Source organism: Lates calcarifer, linkage group LG20 (assembly GCF_001640805.2).
Source record: "Lates calcarifer isolate ASB-BC8 linkage group LG20, TLL_Latcal_v3, whole genome shotgun sequence".
Taxonomy (NCBI): Eukaryota; Metazoa; Chordata; class Actinopteri; family Centropomidae; genus Lates; species Lates calcarifer.
In genome coordinates this window covers 12,740,348-12,768,308 of record NC_066852.1, presented here as the reverse complement: position 1 = coordinate 12,768,308, position 27,961 = coordinate 12,740,348, and the positions used below count along the sequence as shown (strand labels likewise).

At 39.7% G+C, this 27,961-nt stretch overlaps 1 protein-coding gene across 3 annotated transcripts; it reads right to left on the bottom strand.

Annotated features, from left to right (window-relative positions):
* Positions 1–456: 456 nt before the first annotated feature.
* Positions 457–27,425, bottom strand: LOC108893350 (sodium/potassium/calcium exchanger 3). 3 transcript variants are annotated; one of them, XM_018691320.2, is made up of 17 exons: positions 25,005–25,477; positions 18,303–18,413; positions 10,194–10,270; positions 9,963–10,037; positions 9,757–9,841; positions 9,009–9,112; positions 8,830–8,904; positions 8,709–8,734; positions 6,652–6,705; positions 6,390–6,532; positions 6,088–6,254; positions 5,757–5,994; positions 5,473–5,639; positions 5,163–5,277; positions 4,945–5,057; positions 4,712–4,777; positions 457–3,986 (listed from the first exon to the last, which is right to left on the bottom strand). In XM_018691320.2, exons 1-17 carry the CDS (start codon positions 25,105–25,107, stop codon positions 3,876–3,878), a joined length of 1,830 nt encoding a protein of 609 aa, XP_018546836.1. In that variant the 5' UTR covers positions 25,108–25,477; the 3' UTR covers positions 457–3,875. The 3 variants fall into 3 exon arrangements, with proteins under 3 accessions (XP_018546836.1, XP_018546835.1, XP_018546834.1); XM_018691319.2 differs by lacking the exon at positions 25,005–25,477 and adding an exon at positions 27,333–27,425 and having other exon boundaries at positions 6,088–6,532; XM_018691318.2 differs by having other exon boundaries at positions 6,088–6,532; positions 25,005–25,480.
* Positions 27,426–27,961: the final 536 nt, after the last annotated feature.

Sequence of the window (27,961 nt, the reverse complement as noted above, 5' to 3'; positions counted from 1 at the left end):
TTTTGTCACCTTGGTTTTCTTAGGTAAAAGATGTTGTGTTAGAGAGTTAACTGTGGGTCTGATCCCCATGCAGCTTGCAAAGAAACGAGTATCGTTGCTAGTTCTTCAGTGATGGGAAATTAAGAGATACACATGCTTGGTTATATAGGTTGTCGCTGTATCAAATGTTGTAATCTCTTTCCAATACTGGAGAACTAGAAACAGGTATAGCCAAGCTAGGCTTGGCCACAAAGTTACTATACTGTACACATTACCTGGCATGATATGCTGTTTGAAAGGCAAGGTGGAAGAAAAACCATTTAAAAAACAGTGTTTAACTGTCTTACTCCATTAGATGGCAGTCAAGGACTAAATGGCCTCTTTCTAATCATTTGGCTGCACTTAAAGCCTGCAGCTCCACCTCTATCCATCCCCTATCTCTGCTACCTACAGAAAATAACACATGAAAAAGATGAATTATTATTGCACATTTTTTTTTATTGCACTCAAGATACAACAGTCTTCTATGATCCAATACGACCTCTAAAGCAATAAATTTTTACTCTAAAAATATCCTCCACCTTCAACGTCACAGCAGAATAAACAGAACATCCTCTGAGTGCTGTGAAACCACAAGTACCAGAGAGAGTTTGGTTTTGGTGCTGCTGTGTCTCTCTGTAGCCATGACTAGCGTATTGGAATTATTACTAGATTTGAATACAAGAGAGCAGAGACTCCCAGCAGCTGAGTGAAAAAAACTGCTGCAAGTCATTACCTGGAAAAACACAATGAGCTGTGATGGTTGAGGTTGTTGAGGATGATTAACAAAGATGGAGATAGTGAGGATATGAAAAGACAGTTTCTGCTTCAGGTGATATAAAAAACAACCCCAAAAATGCCAAATTATTACAGTTATTTTCAATATTTTAATCTGCAGTTATATTTCCAATTAATTTTATTTCAGTTTCCCACTTTGCTCAATGCTAATCTCAAATAGAAAAGTGCCAAATCCTGTAGCTGTGGCTAGCAAATGTTTGGCATGTTATCAGAAAAGCTCTCTGTTACTTTTCTGATGATCAACTAAATGATTAATCAACTTATCATTTCAGTCCTGATTAAAAGTTTTCTGAGAAACTATTCCTCAAAACTTTACTGAACTTTACCAATAGAAAAGTACAGCTTCTGACAGACATTTACAGGGTAATTATCATGCTTTCTCTTTTGCTCTGACATTTTAAAAGTCATTTGTCACCTTAAAACCCCATTAAGATGTAGTGATGGGTTGTGGTATTAAAACTGCTGGCATAACATTTGAGCAGGATGAGATAAAATGTGTTTAAATTTAGCCACACTTTCAATCTGTCACTAAAAGAGAAAATATGAATAATTAATAAAACAATTAATGTTTTTAATTTAGTGGGAAAGGAGGGAATACTCACTATCATTTAAATTAAGTGGTATTTCTTCACGTAAAAGGGGTGAATGGTTTCAAGCTGTCAGTTTGAAGTGAAAACTCATTTCAATTAATGAAGAAAAAACTTAACTGCATGTTCACTCATAAATTTGAATATTCAAGCCAATTTTTAAAACATTTTAAAAACCATTTTGATGGGTTTTTTTTTAACATAATTTCAAACTGTAAACTGTCCCCTTACATGAAATAAAGTTGAGTATGTCAGTGAATCAATACTGAAATAAAAAAAAAACTTGAAAATTATGAAAATACACAGCTTCAATTGAATTAATTACAAACGGAGTGCTAGTTTGATGCTACAGCCTTCATATTCTACTAAACAAAGTGACAAAATATGCATTCATTCTGTTATAATAATTCACAAGTAGGCTTACATTATGTATTTTCTCTTAAAAATATCAAAAACACCACAAAACTAGTCTCTGTCAGACATTCATTATTGTAAAACTATGTAAATTATTTAACGTTTACAAACAGTAAAAAGTATTGTCAAGTAGACAATAATAATAATTATACAGCCATTCGAAAAAAAAAGTCCCCATCCCTTTGGTGGAACATAAATCTTGAATTCATGGGTTAAATAACAGTAAATATTAAAAACTGACATGTGATCCTAAAAAAAAAATCATTGTATTATGGAAATTAATCCAGATTGTTGTGTTTTCCTACATGATGGAAGAGCAGCTGGTAAATATGAATATGGAATATGCAGCATTAGTTGCAATAACACACACACACACACAGTCAGTATGTGTATGTATGAAGATATATTGTTCTGTGTCTGTCCTTATCAGAGTTTGTGCTAACTGTAAAAATGTTCCACCAAAGTGAATTAATCGCATAAAATATACAGGAAACAATACAAACATCGATTGTCGTACCTAAACGTGAAGTATTACAACTAACCTGCGCTCAAAGTCATCAAAGTTTGTGACACTCATAGAAGTACATTATATATTAGATTTCATAGTAATAAGACCTCTAAAAATACTGTTACACTAGGTTAATCTTTTCACATACATTAAGCTGAACCAATACTTTCTTATTAGTAGTGAGGCAAAATCATCAAAATATTGTCACAATAATGTGCATTTTCATATCAATGTTTCTATTCTAAAAGTTTTCTGACACGTACAAGGTGTCCTTCATTATAGGACTCAAGTTTCTCACCGTCTCTTCAGAGGTTCTTTGCTGTAATTCAGTGCTGCCTGCTACATTTGAATGCATGTAAATATTTCCACACTAATGGTAAAGTCAGCTAGGGTGTACATTCATAACATACAAGGGTATTCAAACCTAAGGCCAGCAGACAAGTCAATAACTAAAGTACTGCTTCCTTAACTGAACAACATGTAGAACATAGCTTTTCACCATAGCCGCCTATGAATTTCAGCTTCTTGTCTCCAACTTCGAAGACAATTAGCTCTATACTGTAGCCTAGTATTGTTTTTATTGGGTAGTTACACTTTACTGTCTCATTTCGCCTGCAGCTGCAGCTATCTGCTGAGGAGAACATATGTGGATACAAATGCAGACAGGATGCAGGCTAATAAACTCAATCTCCGTTAGAAATGACTTTTGTTTGCTGTGTTGCTGTTAAGGGCCAATAGCTAATGATCCTGTAAATTATCTGCTTGGCTGCAGCATTCAGAGCATGAAGGTAAAAATCTAAATAAATTGACTGAACTGTTGACTCAGAGGAAAAAAAAAATCAACAGTTCCTGACAGAACTGGACCTTTGTGTCATTAAGACTTTTGTTTATGCTCACTGAATGGGATATTAACAATTAATGTGGTGTGCTTGATCTACAGTACATTTCTGAACATGTAAAAGGGTGTTCGTGTGTTACTTCTAATGGCTTATTGCTTTAATGAAATAGTGAAGCACATAATTTTCATAGGCAAATAAGCAAATGATTTTTTCAGTTTAGAATTTTAGCAGGATGTGACTTCTCTCAAAATTGATGTTTTTGGCAATAAATATTTTTAGAAAAGGCCAGGAGATTAATTTTTGTATATTTTCATGTCTATTTTTAACAGACATGCACATCGTGCAACTACCTAGATAACAAGGAACAGAGCTATTTGTTTTTTGTTCATGTTACGCACAACAATCCTGCTGCTTCCATCTGCCATGTCATTCAGGTTTTTGGTAAGTCACCCTATTTTATAACATAAAGGACTGACCGCTTTGAAACACTGCACTGTACGAAAAAGGAGGAAAAAAAACTGTGCTATTGAGAAAAGACTTCACTGTGAGTTTGCATGTGAGCAGATCCTACAGAGGTGCACAGAAACTCTCACAAGGAACATGACGACGTTGTCACTCTTTTTTTTTTCTTTTGGTTTCAGGAAAGAAGTGTGGTAGAAAGGAAGGTACCCAGCATGTTGTCTGACAGAGCTGACCTTTGACCTTAAGGCCTCACATCTGCCCGAAGAGGATGGAGCAGAGCAGGAAGATGGCATAGAGAAACATCAGACCCAGACCCAGCCGGCGATCCAGCTTCCAATGGTTCAGATGAACACTCATTACCTGTGAGCAGAGAGACAGTGGTTTTTACATGAACAATTCTGATAAGTATTCATCAATTTATTTCTTTGGCAATACTGATTCATTTGGAGTTGTGTTTCTAGCCACCTGATGAATTTAACACTGATGTTCAATCTCTTCTGCTCTGTTTTACTCTCCACCAGCCCCTGTGGGATATATCTGATTTATTAGCTGCCACATGTTCACTAGCTAGTTGTTAACTTTGTCAGTCTTCTGTTTGGTGCTGAACAAGTAATGTACAGTGTTTTACAGTGTTTAGTGTCATTTCTGTGCTGCAATTTCTCATCTGCCAACAGATTCGCTAACACAAATATTTCTGTGATTAGCTAAAACTGGTAGATAATACTGATTCTGCAAACCTGAAAATATAAGACATCTTAATTGTATAATTTAAATTATTTTAATACTATTTAAAGCCTAAAGTATAAGACAAAAGATTTTAGAAACAGTTTCTCCTTCTTCTTTTTCACACTGAACTAGTGACCTGGGAAACATGCAGGGCAACTCTACGTCTTAAGGATTGTGTTCACATTTTTTAAAAAAGTTCAATCATGTTCTGTCAGATGAACTCTCCTTTCAAAGACATGATGACCGCAGGAGATATTTGCATGCAGATTTGTATGATAAAATTAGGAGAAAGTGTCCACAATATCTTGACAAAGATAGACACCCAGCTGTGCAGTGTTTGGTATGTTGTGTTCACTCACTGTCAGAAACACAGATGCCAGCAGCAGGACGACAGAATACACCAGTCCTTTATTATTTATGGAGACCTGTGGGCAAAACAGTAAGTGTCACTATTTTATGACAATAAAACAGAAGTAGGTAAGTAAGAACCTAAAGTCTCTTCTTTGATAGCTCCCTCACACACAAGCAGACATCAGTAACCCAGGAAAATCACAGAGAGAGCTTATGTATTTTGTAGGGAGCGTGTGCATACTGATGATCCGTGGTCCACCACAAGGGTACGTAAAGCCCAGGGGAAACCCAAACCCAGCAGGATGTCAAAGATATTGCTGCCTATGGAGTTAGAAACTGCCATGTCCCCCATGCCTGAAAAAAAGGACAGGAAAATGCTGAACTGAAGCACATGCACCACAAAGAGAGGACAAGCAAAAGGGTTGGAGACTGAACACTTTTTTTTTTTTTTTTTTTTACCTTGTCGGGCTACAATCAGACTTGCCATGCAGTCTGGCACGCTGGTCCCTGCTGCCAGGAAGGTTATACCCATGATGTAGTCTGGGATGTCTAGTGTGAAGCTGATGATGGTGACCTGATAGAAACAGTAGAAACAATATTCAGCTATAAAGAACTGCATGAATGATGTTGTATAGTAAGGGCAACAACATCTTCACCTTTTCACAAGTTATCAAGTTATCAAGTTATTAAGGTGGCTCATGTTCAACGAATCACTCTATTGTTGTAGAGTTCACGGTGACTGACTGCCTGTCAGCAGTGCACTACTTACCATCCACACCATGAGGTAGGAGAAGACGGCGATCCACAGGGTGGAGGCCACAAAGGTGACCATGAACCAGCGGTGCCAGCGTGGCAGAACACAGTTAGGCACAGTGCAGTAGAGCAGGAGGCCCAGAGGCCACGTGATCACCCACTTTACCCGCGCACAGCAGCTACCTGTGAAGACCAGCAAGTGAGGCCCGCTGTCAGGATCAGGTCTTAAATCAATCAGGTCAAAGTGAGGACTTTTATCAACCAAGGAACAGGAGTCAGTCAGTGCTGTATCTTCCTCACCTGGTATGCGCACAGGGCTGAAAATCCCATCTTCGTCCCCTTCCTCCTCCTCAGGCTGGCACACCTCGACTCCCGGCTTGTCTCCCGACTCCGCGTCTCCTATCCCGGGCCTCCCTCCTCCGTTCTCCAGACTGCAGGAGCCCGTCCTCTTCAGGCTGTTGCTGGTTGACCCACATCTTGACCCGGGGCCAGCCTCGCCATCCCGCTGATTCTTCGAAGTCCGGATCAGCCTCTGTCTCTGTGAGAAGAGAGCAGCATGGTTTTTTTTTTCTTCTTTTTTTGTAGGGAGGGGATAATTGTATCACAATGTGCGATAACATGCGTCTCGTACCTCACTGATGAGCACGCGTCCTGCCATGGAGAGCCTGGTGCGGGGGGAGAAGTGTGGGGTGATCATGATACGCAGGCCGGCCTCAGAGAAGGACAGTTTGTGGGGGTTGAGGATGAGAAGCTCATCCACCATGATGACGGGAGGAGGCTCCTGACCATGGGCTTGACCTGTGAAAGAGGTGTTAAATACATGACAAACAGCACTCCATCTACACTTTCTGAGTTCCCTGTAAGCAATCAATGGCAAGAAAAACAAACAAACAAAAAACATGTTGATCAGCTTGAGCGGCAACCTCTCCTGACCTTTGTTGAGCAGCACCATGGAGGTGTTGCACGCGGAGGCATCCTCCCCCATCTTGTCCTCTCTGTGATCCTCTGATCCGAGGCAGCACGGCCCGACACTTCTCAGCTGACGCGTCACCAGCACCAGGATCTGGGAATTGAACCTGCAACCAAACAGATACAGTTTGTTTACATCCATACAAAGAAAAGGGTCTGTACTCTGATTTCAGACATGTGGAGGCTTGATGACTGATGAGGAAGTTTGATCTTTTGGTAAACTTACTTCATGATTACAATGTAGATCCCATACATGGTCATGAGGAGCAAGGATTCCCACCTGCACAGCAAACAGGAGATTTGTGTTAGTCTGGTCTGACATGTTGGTGTTTGCACTGTAAATGAACCTGTACTGGAAATTTCACATCAAAGATAACAGAGATAATAAAGTTGAGTCAACCTCTGGTCTTGCTTTAATCCTACTGTAATGCCTTCATTAAATATACATATGTGGATAATGACTGTTAAATATAATCCATTTTTAAATACCCATGATATCTATTATATAAGAAATTCTTTGTTAAAATTTACACAGCATCTCTCCATGTCTTTAAAGAAAATTAAAAGGAAGATTATAATATCTTACATATACTATTTTCTGATTTTAAAAAAATAACAGTTTTGCTTGGTTTGAAGTGACGAGGGCTTAGCTGGAAAAACGTGATGTATTTCCATGCACCACAAAATTAATATTTAAATGATTTTACAAAATAATATAATGACAGTTGTGTGTTTGTATGTGTATGCTATTGTGCATTGTTAATCAAAACTGATCAGACCACACATACACGGTCCTGATGAAGAAGATTAGCAAATTTTCTGTGGATTAAACTTTTAATAAATTGTTGTTTTTTTTTTTTTGTGAACTGTGATCATTGTGTGTTTTTTTTAAGAAACTTCAAGGCAGAGTCCCAGTTTATGAAGTGCCTTAGGAGAGTTGATGAAATAAAAATCCAGCATTAAGTCCACTGTAATGGATAAGAGATCTGGTGTATAAGTGTGTTACTTGTGTGCACCCGAAAACGCACATCTTCCCCAACAAACGCCAAAACTGAACATGTGTAAACAGCTGTTCCATTAAGCCTGGTCAGATACTATGATGACCACTGCTGCACATGTGCAGACTCATATCTCAGATGTTCTGAGCCTGCAGTGATTTGGCAAAGTCAGCTACAGCACAAATCTGCCTCAGTGTATTCAGAGGAGCAGAGGTGAGGTGAAATACAGCAGCGCAGCTTTGGCACAGCACGCAGCGATTCAATAAGAGTCTGCCGTATATCACTGATGAATGTACTGTTACAGCTGACATTAAGTCCAGGACTAAATCTACTCTTTCATTAAAACCACTGACACATACAACAATAGGAGGCATTTTGTATATAAAAGACCTAGAATAGAAAACATTCAGGAAAGCTTAGAGGCTAAGAAGGCATCCAAAGTGCTAAATGAGCCCATTGAGAAGGAAAAGCTACACAAAAGAAATCAATCTAACAACTATGTCCAAATCAATCTAACAGCTCAGCTCCGGATCACTGATTGTGTGCAAAGTGGCTGCCACTGATGACACACACCTCCTCCACACAAATTAGACAAATGAAAAGTAGAAGTTTACAGCAGATTTTAAACTGAACATGTTCCTCATCACCTCTGCCAACTCTGAAACAAGTGGACCAGAAATACTAAATTTAGATGTTTCGTTATTTGTCAAGAACAAATCAGGAACAAATTAATTTAACGTGCTCCACAATCAACAACTGTTGAACCTGTTGACACCCTCTTTTTCATGATTGTACTAACAGTCATTTGAGGAAGAGGTTGTGACATCAATCAGACTGTGAGAGGAAGGAGATGATCTGTGTTGCATGAATACAGATGGCTTCTTTAGGAGTGCTTCTATGGAGATGTGACAGAATTACTCAGAGCGTCGTATATAAGACATTGTTAATGGAATGGTATAATTGTGAGTTTGCTGTAATAAATGAGCCTTACAGTAAATTTGTGTGATGTTTCAATCATTCTCATCAGTGCACTAATAATGTGAATGTAAGTTAATGTTAAAAGGGAATGTCAGCTCCTTTTCCATGAACTGTAATCATATAATTCAACTCCCCATTAAATACAATTCCTGGCAGAAAGTTTCAAACAAGCTGAGCCTCAAGGATAAATCAAAACTGATATAGACAAGCAACATCTCTGAAATCACTGTAAAACACTGCAGAGAATCAAGCAATCCCTACAACATAGGTTTAAATAATGAATAATTAAAGGTATATATGGACTCACCAGACAACTCTGGCATCATAAATAACCTATAGAGAAAGGACAAAACAGATTCCTTAAAGCACAATGTGGAAATGTAAAAGCTTAACACAGATGGATTCATTGGATGAAAAGTACATCTCACCATGATGAGAGTCAGTACAGAGAGGATGTAGTAGGAGGAATCTCTAAACAGAGACCACCATGTCAAAGCCACTGTCTGCAGAGCAAAGTAATAAATGTTAGTGTTCATTCACAGTAAGAAGAACTACATGTAAGATGCTGGTAAAAGTGTCAAGAGTTTTGTTTTTTTGTTTTTTCTACCTGGCCTGCAAAGATTCCACTCAGGCCGATGATGACCAGAATGTTGAAGACAGCTGAGCCAACGATTGTGCCGACTCCGACGTCTCCTTTCGTGATGAAAACACCTGAGGGTGGGAGATGGAGAGGGACGTGAGAAGAGGAGATGAGAGAGAGTCGAATGTGTCTATTCAGTGTCTAACTTTGTTTGGTTTCAGATTAGATTTTAAAAAAAGAAAAAATCCCTGCAGTCTGTCGTCTCCTGTGAGGCTGTCGTAAAGCTGTCTGGCGTGCTTATTTCCACACACGCACGCACACACACACGCACACACACACGCACGCACACACACACACACACACACACACATTCTGTGTTTTTATTCTACATGCTTTATGTGTTTGTGGTCTCTGGTTTGAAGCAGTTTGTGATATTTAGAATACTGCACAGATATATTTGGCTTCCTAATTAAACAGACTGACAATATTTATTTACAGTCTAAATCAAGGAGTGAAAACAGGGAGGGGGGAGTATTTATGGTGTTTTAACACTGATGAAAATTGAGAGTATAATTGGGGTGTAGATGTTCCTTTAAATTAGACTCTGCTGACATCTCCTGGATGATTTTGGCACTGCAGAGACTGGGAAGAGAACTTGAAATTTTGACATTTCATTCTTTAAACATTGTGAATGAGTGACAATTTATTTTGACAGGTTTTCTTAAAACTGGCGCCACTGTTATTTCACCTAGACTAGCTGAGCTACTGTACTAACCAATGAGAGAGGTGAAAAGCTCTGGAGCAGAGCTTCCTGCAGCCATAAATGTCGCCCCGGCCACATCTTCACTAAGCTGCAGGTTCTGAAAGATTTACAAAAAAAAAAAAAAAAAACAGACCAGAATAAAATAAGATTAATCAAATAATGATCTGTTAATTTAAGAAAAGTATATCGGAAGGCAGGTTGGTGCTGTTTTTCCTCACCTCAGATATTTTCTCGAGGGAAGGGACAAAGTAGTCATCACAGACGATGGCCAGAGCGTAGAACATGTAGATGGCCTGTAGAGTTGGTGAACACAGATAAGACACATCCTGCCTTTTTGTAACATCAATTACTTATGTATGTCTCTGTTTATAATATATGATGTCAGATCTTATCATGATGATGAGTCAAAGACATAAATAAAGAGGAAAAATATTGGGAGAAATACTCACACAGAGTGCATGCAGGAACACGGCCCCCTTCTTCCTCTGCTCCTTGGTAAAGATGTCCTCTGGAAACTCATGGATGGCTGCGGAGAGACAGGCATGGTCATAACTAAAACATTCATTTAATTTTTGCAGTTTATCTTTCAAATTTCTTTTTTTCCAGCATAAAAAAGAAAGATTCTGGAAGCAGCAAACAAAATAAAAAATGAGAGTCAAACTGTTATTTTAGTCAAAAAGGAATACAAAATGTTTCCTTTATATTTAGGAAACAGATTACAGTTTACTTATTGTCTTCTTAATTTTTCACATATTTTTTAACCAGAAAAAAAATATATCATAAGGCACTTTGTCTCCTTCTGAGTTCTGATGTAAAGCCTCATTTTATAAAGTATTACTTTCTGTCATTAAATCCAGTCATTTCAAAATGAACTCTACAAAGAACACTGTATACCATCCTAACCCTCTTAACAACAGCTCTGACACAATTTCTAACAGACAAAGCACAACCGACAACAACATCTTGCAGACTCAAGAGCTCATCTTGCACCCAAGAGTGAGGCAGGAAGTGAGGTGGAAGTGAAAGTGGCAGCTGCTTCCTGTCCTTCCTCGAGTGTAAAAGAAAAAAAAAAAAACTTGTTAATGACAGCTTTGCATCCCTCTGTTCCCTTGACGTTACCGGAGAGAGCCTCGAGAGTGTGGTACAGCTCCAGTTTACAACTCTGTGCCGAGTTGGATGAATTTAAACTATGGGGGGAGAATGGAGCTATTTATAGCTCTTCTGCTGTGTGAGACAACAGTGGGTCGACAAGCACACAATGAGCACAGTGCAGCCACCACAATGCACACTGCACCGCGGAAACTGAACAACAGACTGCGTGGATTAAGATTGGGTCCCTTGTGATGGGGAGATCTGATCTCTGACACTGCAGTGTCAGAGAATGGGAGGAGGCGGCCATATGGTCTTGGGGAGGGGACAATAATTTGTCCATGTTCAGCTAGGAAATGTAAATGTTTGTGCACTAATGTTTACACATTTGTGTGTGTGTGTGTGCCAGAGTGTAGCGCCTGCCTGCCTGCATGCTTATTGTGCCATAAACTGCTTCTTGTGCATCATTTATCAAGGCCTAGAGTTGAAGTTAGTTTCTGAAGGTTGGCAGGGGTGCTGTGGCTCTGTTTTCTGCTCTCTCAGAGGACCGAGGAAAAAGCCTATTTTCTTTGTGTGCCAGCTGTTATTGCAGGGCAGGGCTTGTCTGCTAAATCATCAGGGCTTAGCATGTAAACTTTCTGTCATCTTATTGCACGAAACAGAGTCTGAATGTGAAGCTGCGCTGTGTGCGTCTCCTGAAGCGGCCTGTCAAACTGATCAGCTGTTGGACATCTGTGCTCTCTCTGTGGCTTTATTTTCTTCACCTCCTTCTTTGCTCTGTCTCTGCGTCCTGTCTAACAGTCCTGGAAGACTTCCACTCTCCTTTCTGCTCCAAAACATAAACCCTCCTCCCAGGTTAATGCTGTAGGTGGAAACGCAGGGCTCAGATACATGCAGCTCAGATGGACGCTTTGAGGAGTTGCTCTGGTGAAGGCAGTTGCTATGGCGACCCTCTCCCCGGGGGCAGCTTTTTTTTTTTTTTTTTTTTTTTTTTTTTTTGATGGGTGGCAGTAGGAAGCCAAAGGCAAGGCAGTTGCGTGAACAGTGAGAAAGGGGGGAGGTGAATATGTGTTTCCCATGGTTAGGGTTTATGAAAAATGAAAAAAAAAAGAGAAGTGACAGCAGCTCTGGACCGTAAGGTCTAAAAATATTTATTTTTCCTTACAAACCCTCAGGAGAGGTCTGAGAGAATGAGGGAGGGGGAAAGAACGACACAGAGATACACAAAGACAGAAACAGAGTACTGGTTTACTGAAGGCTGTTGGACAGGAATGTGCTTTGCCAAGACTCTTACACCGTGGTTTCACAACACAAGACCACAATCTGAAACGCCCGTGTCTAAGACGATCGCACATCTGCAACTTCCCAAATCAGGGATTTAAGCCAGATGTGCCATGAGCTCGATAAAGTCAGTAATTTTGTAATCGGAGGTCGAGCAGAGAGGCTGCGTTCAGGGAAGATTTTGGGCTGCCATGCTGATGTATGGTTACAAGTCACTCTGTACTCAGACCTCTAACATCATTTCTCTCTGTGCCTTGTGTCTTTTCACAAACTCCTCCCACAACTCATTCACCTCTGATCCATTTCTCTCTGTCACAGTCTTCAGCAGTTCACATATCTTTGTTTCATTCCTACACAAGCTGAAGTACTCCTGAAAAGATGATCCACAAGTGTCAACAGCTCCATGTCCTCAACCTTCTCACACATTCATTGCACTCAACACGCTGCTGTGGCTTTATGTGAAAACATAAAGGACATCTCTTCCTGTGCAGCAGGACGCAGAGAGAGAGCTGAATCACTAAAGTTAAAGTTATCATTCACATTAAAAGCAAAACAAGGAAACATGTTTAATCAAAGGAGTCAAAATTATTATTATTATTATTATTATTCATCTATTTTTATTCAACGTGAGCATCCTCTAATCCATCAGTAATTCTGTACACATACAACTATCTTCCTTCATTTAACAACAGATGTCTTAATTTCACAAGATACTACGGTTGTGTGATGAGGTTTTCAAGCTTTCTGCAACTTTCATCCACTCAGCTGTGAGGCAGCATGTGAAGTGACAAAGTGTGTCAGTATTAAGTGCATGAATTGTTATAATACAAAGTATGAAACAGACTTCACCCCCATAAAACTGTATACAAGACTAGGTGTAAACGTAGTATATGGCTGGACTGGGTTTGAGTGTGTAAAACTGTGGTCAGTTTGTTACAGGGATATTTTGTTCAGCGTGTGATAACATTGGTATGAGTTCCCGTCAATTCATTTTGAACCAGTGAGTAACTAGCTCTAACACTCAGACATCTAATGGTGTAACTTCATCACTCAGTCACAGTCAGTCACCGACATTTGTGTTTATAGGGTTGGCTCTGCTGTTATGATCCAGCCAAAAATAAACTGGCTCTTCACTGTTAAGTGCATGAAATTCACAACTCAGAAAGTCACTTTGACGAGTTTGCTGTGGGAGCATAGAGACATCAGATCTTTCTGAGAATCATAGAAGGTTTTAATATTAGATATTAATTTTGTCCTATATTGACTATATTAGAACAACCAACGATTATACTATAAATGAAAAAAATATAGTAATCCTGAAAGAATAGACGCCAATTTAACAATTAACCTTTAAAAACGTGAGCAAATGTTAATTATGAACGAGATGTGCTTAATACAAAAGTGGATTAAAGTTGAAACTTATTGACCAACAGCATGAAGCCAACTGAAGCTTGATGTTAAAAGAAACAATGAATGAAACTTAATTGTTTTTTTTCCTCATGTGTGTGATGACTTCACTACTCATTTTTGATATCTAAAACTTTATTCTACCTTTGTTTACAGTCTGTTAACAATCAGATATGATTTGATAGACACAGTGATTAATTATAACAGAAAATGTAAAGGAAAAAGGACACTGAACAATCATTTTCTAAATGAACTCTTAGGTGCATGTTAAAATGAGATGCTGTTTGCCAAGAGGAAAAGCGTAAATTTGCCCTAATGCATCTGCTTTTAGCCTCAATACATCAATACACACTGTAAAACTTTATTACCTTTTAGTTAACTCCACTTCAACATTTACAGCAATTATCAAACACTGTTGCCTATTTCAAATTGCAGTAAGACATTAACCAGTTTTAGTCTTAAATCTAAGACTGCATTGATAGTAGTTCTATCAAAAAGGCTTTCTGGAAACAGAATACAGATGACAGGTCATTTCTTATAAATGTATTTTATCTGAGTGCAGAACAATAAAACCTGTGCAGCAGATTAAATCTTCAAGTATAAGGTCAGTGCCAAATAAAATTCTTCAGAGGGCATTAGAAGTGAAATCTCTATTAAGTGAAACCAGTGCTGGTGTGAAGAGCTGAGCTTTCTATGAGTCAATCTGCTGCAGGAGACCAAAGTGTAGCTGAATGAAGGGCAGTGGGCGGTACACAATAATGTTATCGATCTGACGGTCTGCAGGGTGTCCTGGAGTCAAGCTACGGTATTGACTGGCACACTGAGTAAAGTCGTATCATGAACCAACCAAACCGGTGTTAGTGTATCCACACACACAAACACACACACAGACCTCTGCAACACCACTGCATTTTTCATGAGGAATCAAAAAATAAATATTTCATCCAGGTGTGTAATGTAAATTCAATTATGCATTTGTTCTTTGATTTGCTTTCCTTTGAGGCAGTTTGAATACGACGCTGATGAAACGACAGCACGGCTTCAAACTGCACCAACCACCTCGCCTATCAATAAAGACACTAAACATCATGTTACACTGCTGTGACAGAAGTGAACAAAAAAACTGGAGGCGTAGCTCTGCCCAGTCATACTGATCATATAACAGCATCCGTCATGAGGAAATAAAACATTAAGTCAGAGGAAACAGCAAAACATCTTTTTAATAACAATCACAACTTTTAAGGGGAGTTTTATAACCCTCACACTCAGCCTTAAAAGCGCTAGTATAAGTATTTCAGTTTAAAACATTCAAAAATGAACTAAAATTATCAACAGACTGTGATGAAAAATCACTTTTGACATTGTGTCCTAAACACATAAAGACGTAAATGTGTAGCAAAAGTATCAACTGAAGTTAGCATGCTAACCAGCCAGCCCAGGCCCATCATGTAATACCATTTTCTACCTCAAGAGGCAATAGTGAGTCACTGTAGCATCCAGTCTGCCCTCAGTCTCAGAGGTCGTATCCTAACCTCTTATCAATCATGTTAGTCACTGAATGTAACAGTAAATGCAACAACAGCTGAAGCTCTCGGGAAGTGACTATTATCACCCACTCCCGGCAAGAAACCATGTTCAGCAGCCAAGTGGTAGAAAGAGAAGAAAAACATGCTTTGCTTCCCTCCACTGGAGACAGCTCTTGGCGAGTAAAGAAATTAAGTTTTTTCAATGCTAGACTGATGACTCAACATCTGTTACTGTACTGAAAATATACCACTGACATGCGGTTTTGCTGTTGCTGTTTTCTTCTATTATGGTCTTACTAAAAACGGAATGGTTGAATTTTGCGTACTCTCACTCTGTTGTTTGTTCCTAATCTTACTTTATTGGGGTTTTTTTTTTTTTATACCTAATGACGGTTAAGTTAAATTATATGGACCCAGTAGTGGATCGACTAAAAAAAGGCAACAGTAATGCAATCACTTGGCATTACTGCCCCCTGTTTGAAGTATGAATGCAACAGCTGGCAAATTCTTACTCCTAGCCCCTTTAACCTCTGCCTTTTATTCCTTAAATGTTAAGTAATTTTTTTCTGGGCAGAAAGTGAGAGGAAGTGAGCAAAATCCAAAAATATCTGCTTCAAATTTTCCAAAACTTCACACGACTACAAATAATGGTCGAGATTAACTGCTGTTTGCTTTGTGTGGCATCCATAATCAGGCTGTCCTGATAAAAGTCCAAGACCATTTGAAGACAATTTGTGTTAGATTATCTGCCAGCTTCTCTTTCTCAACGCTTTCCCCCCAGAAAATCCCCAGAAACATGGCTGTGGAAAAATACTATTCTCAGCTGACTGTCGCTTGCCAAAATAAACAACATAACAAGCCTCAGCGACACACACACAGTATGAGCCATTTACTTCATTTACATTATTTGGATTCATTCACCCCCCTCCTTCATCTCCTCGCAGTCTATTTTTAGTTCTTTGCTTTGCACTTTTAATGGTTGAAAGACAGAATTGTCTGGGTATCAAAATTTAGCATTCAGTTGCCTAGCAACAACGGTCTCCGAGGCTTGTCAGCTGAAGGCGGATCACGCCGTCTCCATCTTGTTAAGCAGTGGAAGGATGAAAAGAGAGAAAGAGAGCCCAGGGCTGGACGTTACTGTGCAATCCCCAAGATAATATCCCCCGAGGTCCAGGGCAGGCTTTTTAATCACACTACAGATTATGCAATCACTGTCAGACGGCCTGCTGAGGAATAGGGCGGCAACCTGAGCCTGGAGCCGCGCTCACTGCTGTGCCTTATACTACCTGTCCAGCCTTTTGTTCGCCTTCTTGTCTCCAGTGTATTACCACAGTGAAGTATCTACCCGCAGTACGCTTGTCTTTGTAAGAGATAATGAGGGAGATCTGTTTGCAAGCAGGAACTCAATAAAGGTTAAGTGTGTTATCAGGTAGCAAAACACAAATGGCCATACAGAGCAAATGGGGCACTGGTGGAGAGATGCGCTGAGTCTTATTATTTTCTCTCTGAAGTGTGGAAAGAATAAAAAACCTCAGATGTAATATTTCAGATGAGAATGTGTGACAGACAGCAGGACTTTGAGGGGCCTCTATTATGTGAATTTACTGCAAGTGCCGGATCAATTGTCCCTGATGAGTCCATGTTCATGCACCTCTCAAATACAAGCTCTCCAAAAATATAACCGATGAATTGTTGGTAATGTCACTGAGCTGTGGAATTACTTTTCCAGATAAGATTATCAGAAGCTAGAGTGATTTTAAGCTTAAAATGGCTTAGAGAGTCGAGGTTTGGTGATAAAACGACGGACAAAATTAAAACTGACATCCATGGTCATACAGTGGAGAGCTCACCACAGTCAAGGCTAGAGCTGTAAAACAAACAAATGTCTTGATATTTTGTGGAATTAATTTAAATCAAACCTCACTTACATGAATAAGAATAGCCATGCTGTGCAGAGTACACCTTAAGGTTAAATTAGGATGTCCATGACATGATGGTCTTGCTAGGGGAGTCTCTAAGACTTTGAGGCTCAGATTGCTGCCATGTCCCCACATTCTTGCATGCCGAAGATGTGAGGCAAGCATCTTCCACTCAAATCTGTTTCTATAAAGCTTCAATTATTCATTAGTAATTATTATTAGGTTGCAATCAGTCAGCAGGCAGATTACACCTCAGGTGGTATTTAGAAGTGTCGTCCTAACAGGTTATCTGTTCAGTCTATTATTAGCATAACCCGACTTGTATAAATTTCGCCTTTGAATTAGCTTGAAATTGTGTACTCAGGCTTCAACAATAATCGTGCAGTTTGCATACAACAAAACATTGTGACTGACAGCCTAATATTAGCACAGCCATAGAGTAAATGCAAATGGTCTGAAGATACAGAATCGTATTCTGTCAGTAAGACAAAAGGTTTTCCTTTGTGCAGCTGTGTTATTTTATCTACTCTCTGCTATTCTCCCCACACAACAATAAAGAGATTCCCTCTCCAATCGGAATTTTTTAATAATAAAACTGTCAGCTGTGATGAATGCAGCTCATGTCAGCCATCCAGCTAATCAGCCTAGGAACCAGAGAAGCACAGGTCTGATTATGGCTGTCGATTGGCCGCACGTCTCAGTAATAATTTCACAAAGAGCAGTTTGAATCTGTCCAAACTATTCAGGGCGCAACCGGGCTCAGGAAGCAAAGGGAAGTAAGTCAGCGCCTGCCAAAGACAGACTACCTTAGAAAATCTAATCTGACTTTCACCCTGGCAACCTCCTCCTGTGTGCTCTGTCTGTCCTCTCCAGCATTTCAGTGCACGAGCTTGACACTGGCTACACACTCCTGACAACTAACACGATGCTTGGTCTGCATGACCTTTCAGTTCACCTGCAGGGGGAGAGGTAGAGATTGCTAGTACACTCTGAGTCCCAGTTCTTCAAAATACTCTCTTAAATGAACTTCCTCATAGGGTACACACCATGCAAGTCTTACTGGGAGTGTGTGATTCCAAATATCACACCATATGAGGCATATGCAATATGGCGATACACACTCAGCTGCCAGTTTAAAGCTAATGCGGTCTAATACTACAGTCCTGCAATAAATAGTGCCTTCATGAAGGTTATAACGTATTTTTGCATTACCAGTTTTGAAAAAATGTTAAATAGCACAATACATATTGGCACTATTATAGAAGATATTTCCTACATTGCCTACCCCAACATTTGAAAGATAAGAAAGTGCTGTGGTCAAACTGGGGTGACTCACCTGGTCGGGGCTGATCCAGGCTCTGGTTGTCTGACTTCTCCTGCATCAGCCTGCGTGTCCATTGCAGCGTCCCATCATTCACGCCTGGCTGGAACCCAGAAGAGTCCGTCTCTGTTACAAAACAACACCAGAGTCATTTTAAACCAGCCTGATACACTTAAAAGACCTCATACACTCCATCTCTGGGCTTTGATCTAGGACAGATAGATCAATCGTTTCGGTCACTGTTCAAGCAAACATTTGCTGCCTCTCTATTATGAGGATTTCCTGACTTTCTTGTCTTACATGAAATCCAGCTGATAATGAAAACAATCACTAGCTGTAGCCCTAAAAAAAAATGTAGTGAAATATAAAAAACGCCCATGACAAGTCCCCAGAGCCCAAAGTGACAAACTGCTTGTTTTGTCAGAGCAACAACAAAAAAAAAAAGATATTCAGTTTAAATGGACAAACATCAGAAAAAAGCAGAAAATCCTCAAACATGACAAGGTAGAACCATCGATTTTCTGGCATTTTTGTTTGATAAATGACTTTAATTTATCACAATTATTGCCAATTCATTTTCGGTAGATCAACTGTTCCACTCATTGACTAATGATTTCAGCATTACTTTGATTTAGTGCAGCCAGGAGCTGTTTGTGCTGAAAAGAAAACCCACAATAATCAAACAATCTATTTCTTATTTCATTAGTCTGGGTTTTGAATTTAAAAAATGTAATTGCACACCATCATCCAAGAATTGTTTTTGCCCCTTTTCTCTCATCCAGTAATTGTCTCTGGAGCTATTCTTAAGTCAGACGAGGACTCAGCGTACTGTAGTTTCATGTTTCTGGCTCTGGGAGATAACAGCATGTTCAGTAATTCACTCCATGCTGCCGTCAGCTGTCCTAAGCCATCAACACTCTGAAATCTTTATGGTGTGTATTTCAGCTCTGTGTTTCATTCCTCAATAGCTAATCTCTGTGTGGGTTTCAGTTTTTACGGGCTTTACTAGGGTGACAGCCGAGGAACTCCCCACAGATAGATCTGTCTCATCATCTATCTCATTATCTCTCCTACGGGTAAAAAAAAGAAAGAAAAAAAAAAAAACACATATCCTCGGCTACCACCCACAGAGATCTTTCCACAGAGGGCCAAGAAGATAGTGAGACAATTATTACGCTCTGTACTACGCGCTGTCCTTTTATTTATGAAGCGGCTCGGTGTCTGTGTCTGATGCGTTTCGTGATTGTCAGGCACTGTAGTGTCCCTTTGTACCGTACAGCTCAATGAGCCTATTTCACGAGGGCAGCGGTCATGGCTGAGAGGAGACGTGAAGGCTTTCATGTTGAGGCATCAAGAGGAGCTCAACTCGTATGAAATTCAAATGGGTTTCAGCCACAGATGGCTCCGCACCATTTTCACACTTGTAACTGGGAGAGGTCTCCAACACCTAAACCACATCTCATCCCTTTAGAAAGAGCTGAAATAAAATGCGTGAGGTTGATGCTATTTTTTTCCAGATTCAGATTTTATCAACTCAAGAAGATCTTAACATAGCTGAGAGCACAAACAACATTTAGAGAACAACCAGTTACATGTGCTGACTATTGCCGGCATTACAACTGACACAAAATTAATCAACAACAATTTTGACCACTGGCTGATTATCCTGTGCATTTGGCAAAAAAAACAACAAACAAAAACAAAAAAATCTCTGGTCCCAGCTTCTCTAATGTTAAGATTTGATTTGTTTTCTATTTCAATTTCATTGTAAACTGATTCAATTTGGGTTTTAAACTGTAAGCAATTGAAAGACATCACACTGGAGCTTGTGATTGGCATTTTTCACTTCTTTCTGACAATTTGTAGACAAAATTACAAATCAATTAATCAAAAAAAAAAAAACTCCTTAAGTGAGAATAACTTCGGTGTAGCCCAAATACTGAGAAAGTGATGGCCAGAGGGAATAAAATGCAACACAAATAACTTGTAGTTAGGTCAAAAACATTCTTCAATTTACATAACATAACAGGATTATCTGTAATCTGTAATCTGTAAGAACTGTAAGAACTGTAAACATAAAGTGCTTAAATAATATGTCTTCTTTTTTCCACCAATTCACCATGTTAGCATTTGTTAATTCACTCCATATGATACTTATCATTAGAAAAGTTAGACCCTCTGATTTCTTTTATGGTCTTTATATTTTTCAGTAAGTTTGAAGGTTCTCATAATGCTAGCACTAAATAGGAAATTGTTCAGCTGATGTGGTAAGCCACCCAGACCTTGGTGCCTCTCGTTAGTAAATGACAACCTGAACAGACACACTCAGGAAATGCATAGGCCAGATAGCCTCTTTGCTCTTTTCACTTAATGTTTAATTTGATAAAAGTGTATTAGTTTTTATGGTGTTAGACAAGATGGCCCACCTCTGTTGTAAAAAATCCTGCCTTCACGCTGACCCCAACCTTTGACCTATAAGTTGCTTATAATTTTGTTTTCCAGAGTGTTTCAGCTAACTTTCTTGTCACACTGACTGATCCTCTAGCTGAGACTGTCTGCTGATGGCCTAAACTAAGTAAAGAGGTTACAGGAAAAGATCAGTGATAAAAGCTGATGAGACATGAAATGTGATGTTTGTATGGAAATATAATACCACGTTCCTCAACATAAACACGCTGGTTGAATGCAGAGAGCTAAGTGTAAATACCACAATGTTAAGTGTAAATAATGTAACCGAATCATAATTCATCTTCTCTCTAGACGTCCGTAGTTGTAATAGTACAGACTACCGGGAGCCTCTCAGCTGATGCTCTGTGTCACAGACACTCAAATGTCTGTGTTGTGACATTTATTCAAAATCCCACAAATTCATCTCACTGCCACATGTGCTGAACCGAATGACGTGACTGCTGCACATCATTAAATAACTCCTTTTTCATTCTTTTCAACGCCTGAAATAGGAAATCATTATTTGCGACACAGAAGTCCAAAGCCATATGCTATCATCAGCTCCATTCAGGAAAGACAGAGAAAACCACTGTTGCTTCCTCCTTTAACAGAAACAAGACATTCGATCCCGTCAGTCACACATTGACTGGACAGACCGGCTTCCTCGGTTCTCACCCCAAACAAGCTCACTGCCCCCACAGGCCAAGACAGTGAGGTCTGAGGTAGTAAATGTCTCTGACTGTTAAATCCGCAATAGTGGCGATGCAACTGTATGGCTGCATCCAAAACCTGACTCTTTAGATATTACATCATAAAAATAATATCTGTATCTCAAGTCCTACACTCAATTTCCATGTAGATAACAATGCAGTCCTCCAGATCTACACTCACACACACAAAGACATTCAGACTGAACATTTAGTAAGTGTCATGTTGCAGTAAACAGAGAGCTGATGAACATCTGATTTGACCTTAAATGGGATCTAAACCACAGTTATGTAAATATATGAGCACAGACGACACCAAGTTCACTGAAAAAAAAAAAGAAAAGAAAACCTGAAAAACTAAAGATCAAATTAGGATTATGTCATGGCTAAAATCAGATAATCCAATTTCCCCCATAAACATGTAAATTAATATAAGCTGTTCATATTGCTAATTATGATTATCACTTCTCACTTAATTCAATTGTGCCAATTTCCATTTTTGGGAATGGCTACTATGGCCTCTAAAGCCAGTATGTGTACAACTTTCATGTGATTTGTTTGTAGAAGAATGAATCAAACTGGTGCAATTTATGTGTGCTTTCGGCCCATGCAACTCCCTGGGCGGATCCCCACTAGAGGAATTCTACAAATAGTGACTTGAAAGCAGCTATGACCAATTTGTTTTTATTAATTTTAACTATGGACCACATGACTTAATGCTTTTATAAATGGGTAGCTTGAAGAGCAAAACCCACAGAGAATTATCAGAATTATTATTATTAGCTTCACCAAGCTCTACAGAGAATTTCAGCATGTTTAGGCTTGTTTTTTGGTTGTTTTCTGGCCAGAAACCTCACTTCCTGCCATGACAGGCAGCTGATTTCGGTAAAAAAAAAAACTCTAATAAACCCACTGTATGCTATCCTCACAAACACCGAAGGGGAAAGACACAGTTAGCAACCACTAGTGAACATAGTGGAATTTAGGAGCTAAAGAGCCAGATATTTCCCTCCAAACAGAGCTATATGTAAAGTGAATAATACATTAACATCCACTGGGTGGACACAAAGACAACTCCAAACGATGCTAATGTTACTTCCTGTCTAGTGGATGGGTAAACAAGCGGCTTTTGGCTGACACATCCTCCATATGTCAGTGTATGTTTACAGCTTGTTTCCAATGTTAGCAAGTAGCCAAAAACGTGTAATCTAAAAAGCCATTCATACTCCTCGCTGCTACAATCTGTGAATGTTTTGAAAGAAATCTCTTCCTTTTACAGACAAGGGACAGCCATCTTGGAGATAAATTGTTGGCCAGACCCCCCCTCTCCCACCCCCATAAAGCACTGGTCAACCAGCATTAAAAATTCTACTTATTTGATGCAGCTCTAGCTAATTTTTCTTTTTGGCAATTTTTGCTTAGAGAGCGTCATCATATGCATCTGTGTGACATTCCTTAAAACTGTTTTATCAAGTTTGTGGTGTTAAAATATACTTAAATAGTAAATAGTTTTTACTGGATTTAATTATTTTTCTGAAATCCAATCCAGTGTTTTTTTTTTGTTTGTTTTTTTTTTGATTGAATCAGACCAACACTGATACCAGGTTCTCCATAAATGGTCATACAAGCAGTGGTATTCTGAATGCTACAGTATGTGTAATATCTTCCAAGTATTGTGAGCGTAAGCTTCCTGTCGCCATTACAAACAGCAGACCACATGCTTTGCCCCGTGTTTTTATACGGTTTAAGTTTAGCGGCCTTGGTCTCGGTTCAAAAAACCTCTTCTGGTTGATGGCACACTCATAATTTAAAGGTGAAGTATAAATATTAATGACATGGCTCATTCACCAGGACACTCTTCAACAATGGACGGCACGCAGCACCAGGACGAGACCCTAACGTAAATCAAACACTCCTGTTGGAACAAAAAGTTCACTCATTCATATCTTGATAAGCGCACACAGGATTACCGAGGAAAACGTCGGCGCTGGAGCTGCCGATGAGTGTGTGTGACAGTGTGTGACCACGTCAGCCGAGGTGATGAGAGGATAATGAGCTGGAGGGGGAGGGGGTTGGAGGGAGGGGGTGGGGTGATGCCTTTAGGTGCACTGCTCCTAGATGAGATGTTAAAGTATCTAACTCAGACTTGCTCTTGCATCTGCAACAAGAGAAAAATAACCTCATTCTGGGCATTAATGGATACTGATGTGACTGAGGATGGTGCAGGATGTCAGGGAGGTTGAAGACTGACTGATGAAGGAGAAGGACATGTAGTGAAGCAGAGGTGGGTCTGTGTGCACATGAGCTGTAACGAAATCGATGATTCATGTGACATTAACTACAACACATGTCCTTTTATAGATATATTGTTCTCACTGCTTGAAGCTGATGGACGAGGAGACAGAAATGAGGATTATGACAATCAGATGTGTTGTGTATGGGATTGTGTTATGAATGGAATGAAATTTTAAAAAAATCATGATAAATAATATTAATTTATTTGTCATTTGCTTGCAATTTATTTAGCCAAATGAAAAAGACACTCTTAGCTACAGTGACAGCCTGGGAAAAGGCAGAAATTAAAAGGGCAAGCAGTCTATTTATGGATAAGGCAAATATGTCCACAAAAATGAATCCTTAACATGCCCAGTCATACGCAGTATTCCCTCTGAGATTACTGAATGCCTGGTGAAATCTGCAATAACCTAAAACTGAACTTATCCCTGAGGATTGGATTTACACATGCCACAAATTGTGTCTGCTTTATGTAATCAGCAAACTGTCACATTCCTGCAGCGTGAACAGAGCAAAGATCATGGCCAGAAGGACAGAAGCTGGGAGATGATCAGCAGTCATGCTGGAAAATAATGAACTCAGATTTAAATATTTAAAATGGTGCTTCAGGTGTCTGATATGCAGCACTTTGAAGACAAAGCTTTGCTTTAAAATTGACACACTGCTGGAGAACTGCACCTTAAACCTGAGCACCTGCTTATTTTACTCAGATCATTAAATGTTCTAATAATCTATGTTTTCATTCTATGAAAACAGTTTGATGGAGAATATGGGCACTTCACTTCTACACCAGGCACTACATATATAAACATATTTAGATCCATATAAAAGAAGACTTTGACATGTAGAGCTTTGTCTTCCAAATGATCAATATCATATAGTTCTGTTTTAGGATGAAATACACACACACACATACACACATATATGGTATATACAAATATGGTTTCTCTTTATTGACACCATGCACTGTCAGTAAACAATCTATCATCTTTTATGACATGATGTTGATATAGAAGATTAAATACAACAAAATATTTACCATCAGCCTAAAATGTGGGCTCCTGATGTCTGCACTAAACACACACACACACACGACAAATTCATGGAAATGTAAACCCTGACTAACATCATGCATATATGCGAAAGTGTTAGATTAGTTTTTTAAATCTTGATATGATATTTATTTTCCTATGAATACAAGAATGTGGGATTACAATGGGCACGCACGCTGGCGCGCGCAGGCAGTCTGTCTATATTAAGGTCTCACCTGGTGCCTGGATAACCTGTGCGAGCCAAATGACGGCGACCAGCCCGACTCCACAGCAGCAGAACCGCTGGAAGGGCCGCCGGTGCCTCGCCGCTGCTCTCATTCCTCAGCCGGCCGCATGTCCATGAAAAACATCTGTTGCTCTCTCTTCCTGACACTTGTTTCACACTTTCTCCGCAAAACAGCTCCGAACGAATCACCAGCAACACTTTCTCTGCCAAGTTGTGTCAAAAAGAAGAAGAAAAAAAAATCCCCGCAGAGACGAGCCTGGTTTTCCCCCTCCAGACTCAGAACAGACACCGTGCTGCTTCACTCCGCCGAGCCTCCGGGTCGCACATAGCGAGTAAACGCGTAAAAAAAGCTCTCTGCGTTCATGTGTGCAGTCTGAAAGGTCGACAGCAGATCCCACAGTGAGGTGCAGCAACAGGAGGCGACATGCTCTGAGCTCTGTGCGCTCTCTCTCTCTCTCTCTCTCTCTCTCTCTCTCTCTCTCTCTCTCTCTCTCTGCTCTCACTGTGGTTTCACCTGTGTGGCCACCAGGCGGCGACAAACCCAGAGATTTGGAGGAAATGAAAAGTTTGTGTGTGTCACCCAATGGCTGTGTGTCATTGGATGGCACCTCTTATTCCACTTTTGTACCCCTGCTGATATGTTACAAGTTTATTCAGTCCCAGTCACTAAAACATACAGGACGGGGGGTTGTGGACATGTTAAAAGCAAAACCAGCTGATCACTGGTGTCTCCCTCTGCTCCAACACTGCATCAAATTTTCCATCCATTTCTACTACGCCCACACCTGATTAGCTCTTGACTGGCTGAGTACACCTGATCCAGGTAATTAACCATGACTAGAGCAGGGGGAGATGGAAAACAAGCCATGCTGGCGCTCAGAGTAGGCTCCACATTATTCCAAATAATAATCAGTTTCACATGCAGTAAGTCCTTACAGTGGTGCTCCAGTGGTTTTGTCTTGAACATTGCTTGAGTGCATGTTGCAAGAGACAGATTTAAAAACAACAGTCACAATTGAATCAGCAGAGGCCAAGATATTCTGACCTACCGTCTCTAACGTGAGTCAGGCTTCGAAAACATTACTCCCATGCACCCACCCTCCTGTAGACCTGGTTTAATTGAAGTTTAAGGTTCAGTCTAGGGACAGATACAGCTCACATCTATTTATTAATATCTCACATTTCAAATCTTTGAAGGCGACACTATAATCAAGTCCAGCATCTGCAAGGAGGACATGTTTAACAGGAGTGTATAATTCACAGAAGCCAATAATCCTATTCTCTGTGTATTTTCGGACCCACTACAGTTTTAGTGTGAGCTACGTCAAGTATATTTGACATATTGATACTGTAGTGGGCTGCAAGGAAACACAGGGGTCAAATGGTACTATACTGTATGATATACATTTGATTGAAATATTTGTACGTGTATGAAAACGTATTCTGTCAAAATTGAGTTTTCAGACATGTAAACAATGAGTTTCTCACTTAATGTGATTCACTGGTGGTACTCAGTTCATAGTGTAATTGCTTTCACTCACATGGACAATACTATACTATAATACTATATACTATAATTAATAAACTAAATTGTTGTTAATTGTAAGACAGTGTGTAAATGCAAGCAACAGTGGAGACACTGCAGGGCATAATGCAGATCAATAAACACTAATAACTTCAACAAAATGTGTGTACTGATAAGTCCTCAGACAGGCCTAATCCCAGCGTGCTGTATGATGAAGAGGCTATCTGACACACCTGCAATCACACACAGCTGCATTTTAAAACCCTTAAAGTTCCAGTTTAGCTGGAGCCACTCTTAACCGCAGCACAGCTGGTCTCATGCTGAGTGACAGAGCAACAGTCCCTGTGTTGTACCTGCAAAACACACCTGCGAGAGATCAGTGGTGCATGGAGATACAAACCAGCCAAAAACGCAGCTGTGGTATCCACTGCTGGCAATCAGACTGCCAACCCTGTGATTAGTGGATGGCCCGCTCTGCCTCCAGCTCTACAGTCAGCCTGGTTTTGAGGTCTGTTAAATGCCCAGATCTTTCAAACTGCATGCCCCCAGTTTGTAAAGCAAACTCATCCAAGCTCACACTGAGATAACCCTGATGATATCGCTTTGACATCATCAAAGCCCCCCCCCCCCACACACATTTTACAAAGCACCTCCAGAGCCACAGAAGACAAATGTTTTCACAGACTGAGTATAGTACTCTTCATGACAGGTAAACTTGATGTGTTACCCTTAAAAGGTGCCCTGTAGAGATTTCTTGTGAAAAAACAAATGTTTACGTTCAATGTTTCTTACCAGAACATATTGTGTGTATCCTCATGGTCTAGTTTTAAATCCTGCATTGTTGTCATCCATGTTTCTTTGCTGTCTTTTTCTTCACTGCCTTTTCAGGTGTATTATTATGCTTTCTTTGCGTGCTGGTGCCCCCAGTTGTCAATCAGCAGACTAGCAGGTATATTGTGCTGCCTGATGTCATTAGGCCCTACAGGTGGGAGGGCTTGTTGCAAACAAAACAGGGAGCCACTCATAAATTATTCCATATCACTACCAGTGGTCAAAAACTCCACAGGGTATATTTAAGGTGCAATAATAAAAGCTATTATGACTTAAAACAAACTTTATTGTCATTCATTTCAACAATGAACAAAACAGTTGAAATGAAATGTAGTTTCTTGGGGAGGAGGCTATAAAAACATCAAACAAAACATAAAGGCATCAAGACAAAAACATAAAGGTTCTAAAGTGTATGTGACCTATATAGACTTCAGATATTTGATGATTTTGTCTTGATGCTTTTATGTTAAAATGTGAGTGCAATAAATGTCTGAGTTTGTGTTCGTGTGTACAATGTATATATAGACTGTACACACGTACAGAAAGCAGCAATAGAAAATGATGCAAGATGAAGTTACGTATGTTTATGT

Bases quoted from the DNA above. Each gene is read 5' to 3' on its own strand.
- LOC108893350 (XM_018691318.2), bottom strand. From the start codon at position 25,107: ATGAGAGCAGCGGCGAGGCACCGGCGGCCCTTCCAGCGGTTCTGCTGC. The intron at 6,706-8,708 runs GTGAGTCCATAT...TTTGCTGTGCAG, and splicing joins TATGATGCCAGAGTTGTCTG to GTGGGAATCCTTGCTCCTCA. The intron at 5,995-6,087 runs GTACGAGACGCA...CTCTTCTCACAG, and splicing joins GACGCGTGCTCATCAGTGAG to AGACAGAGGCTGATCCGGAC.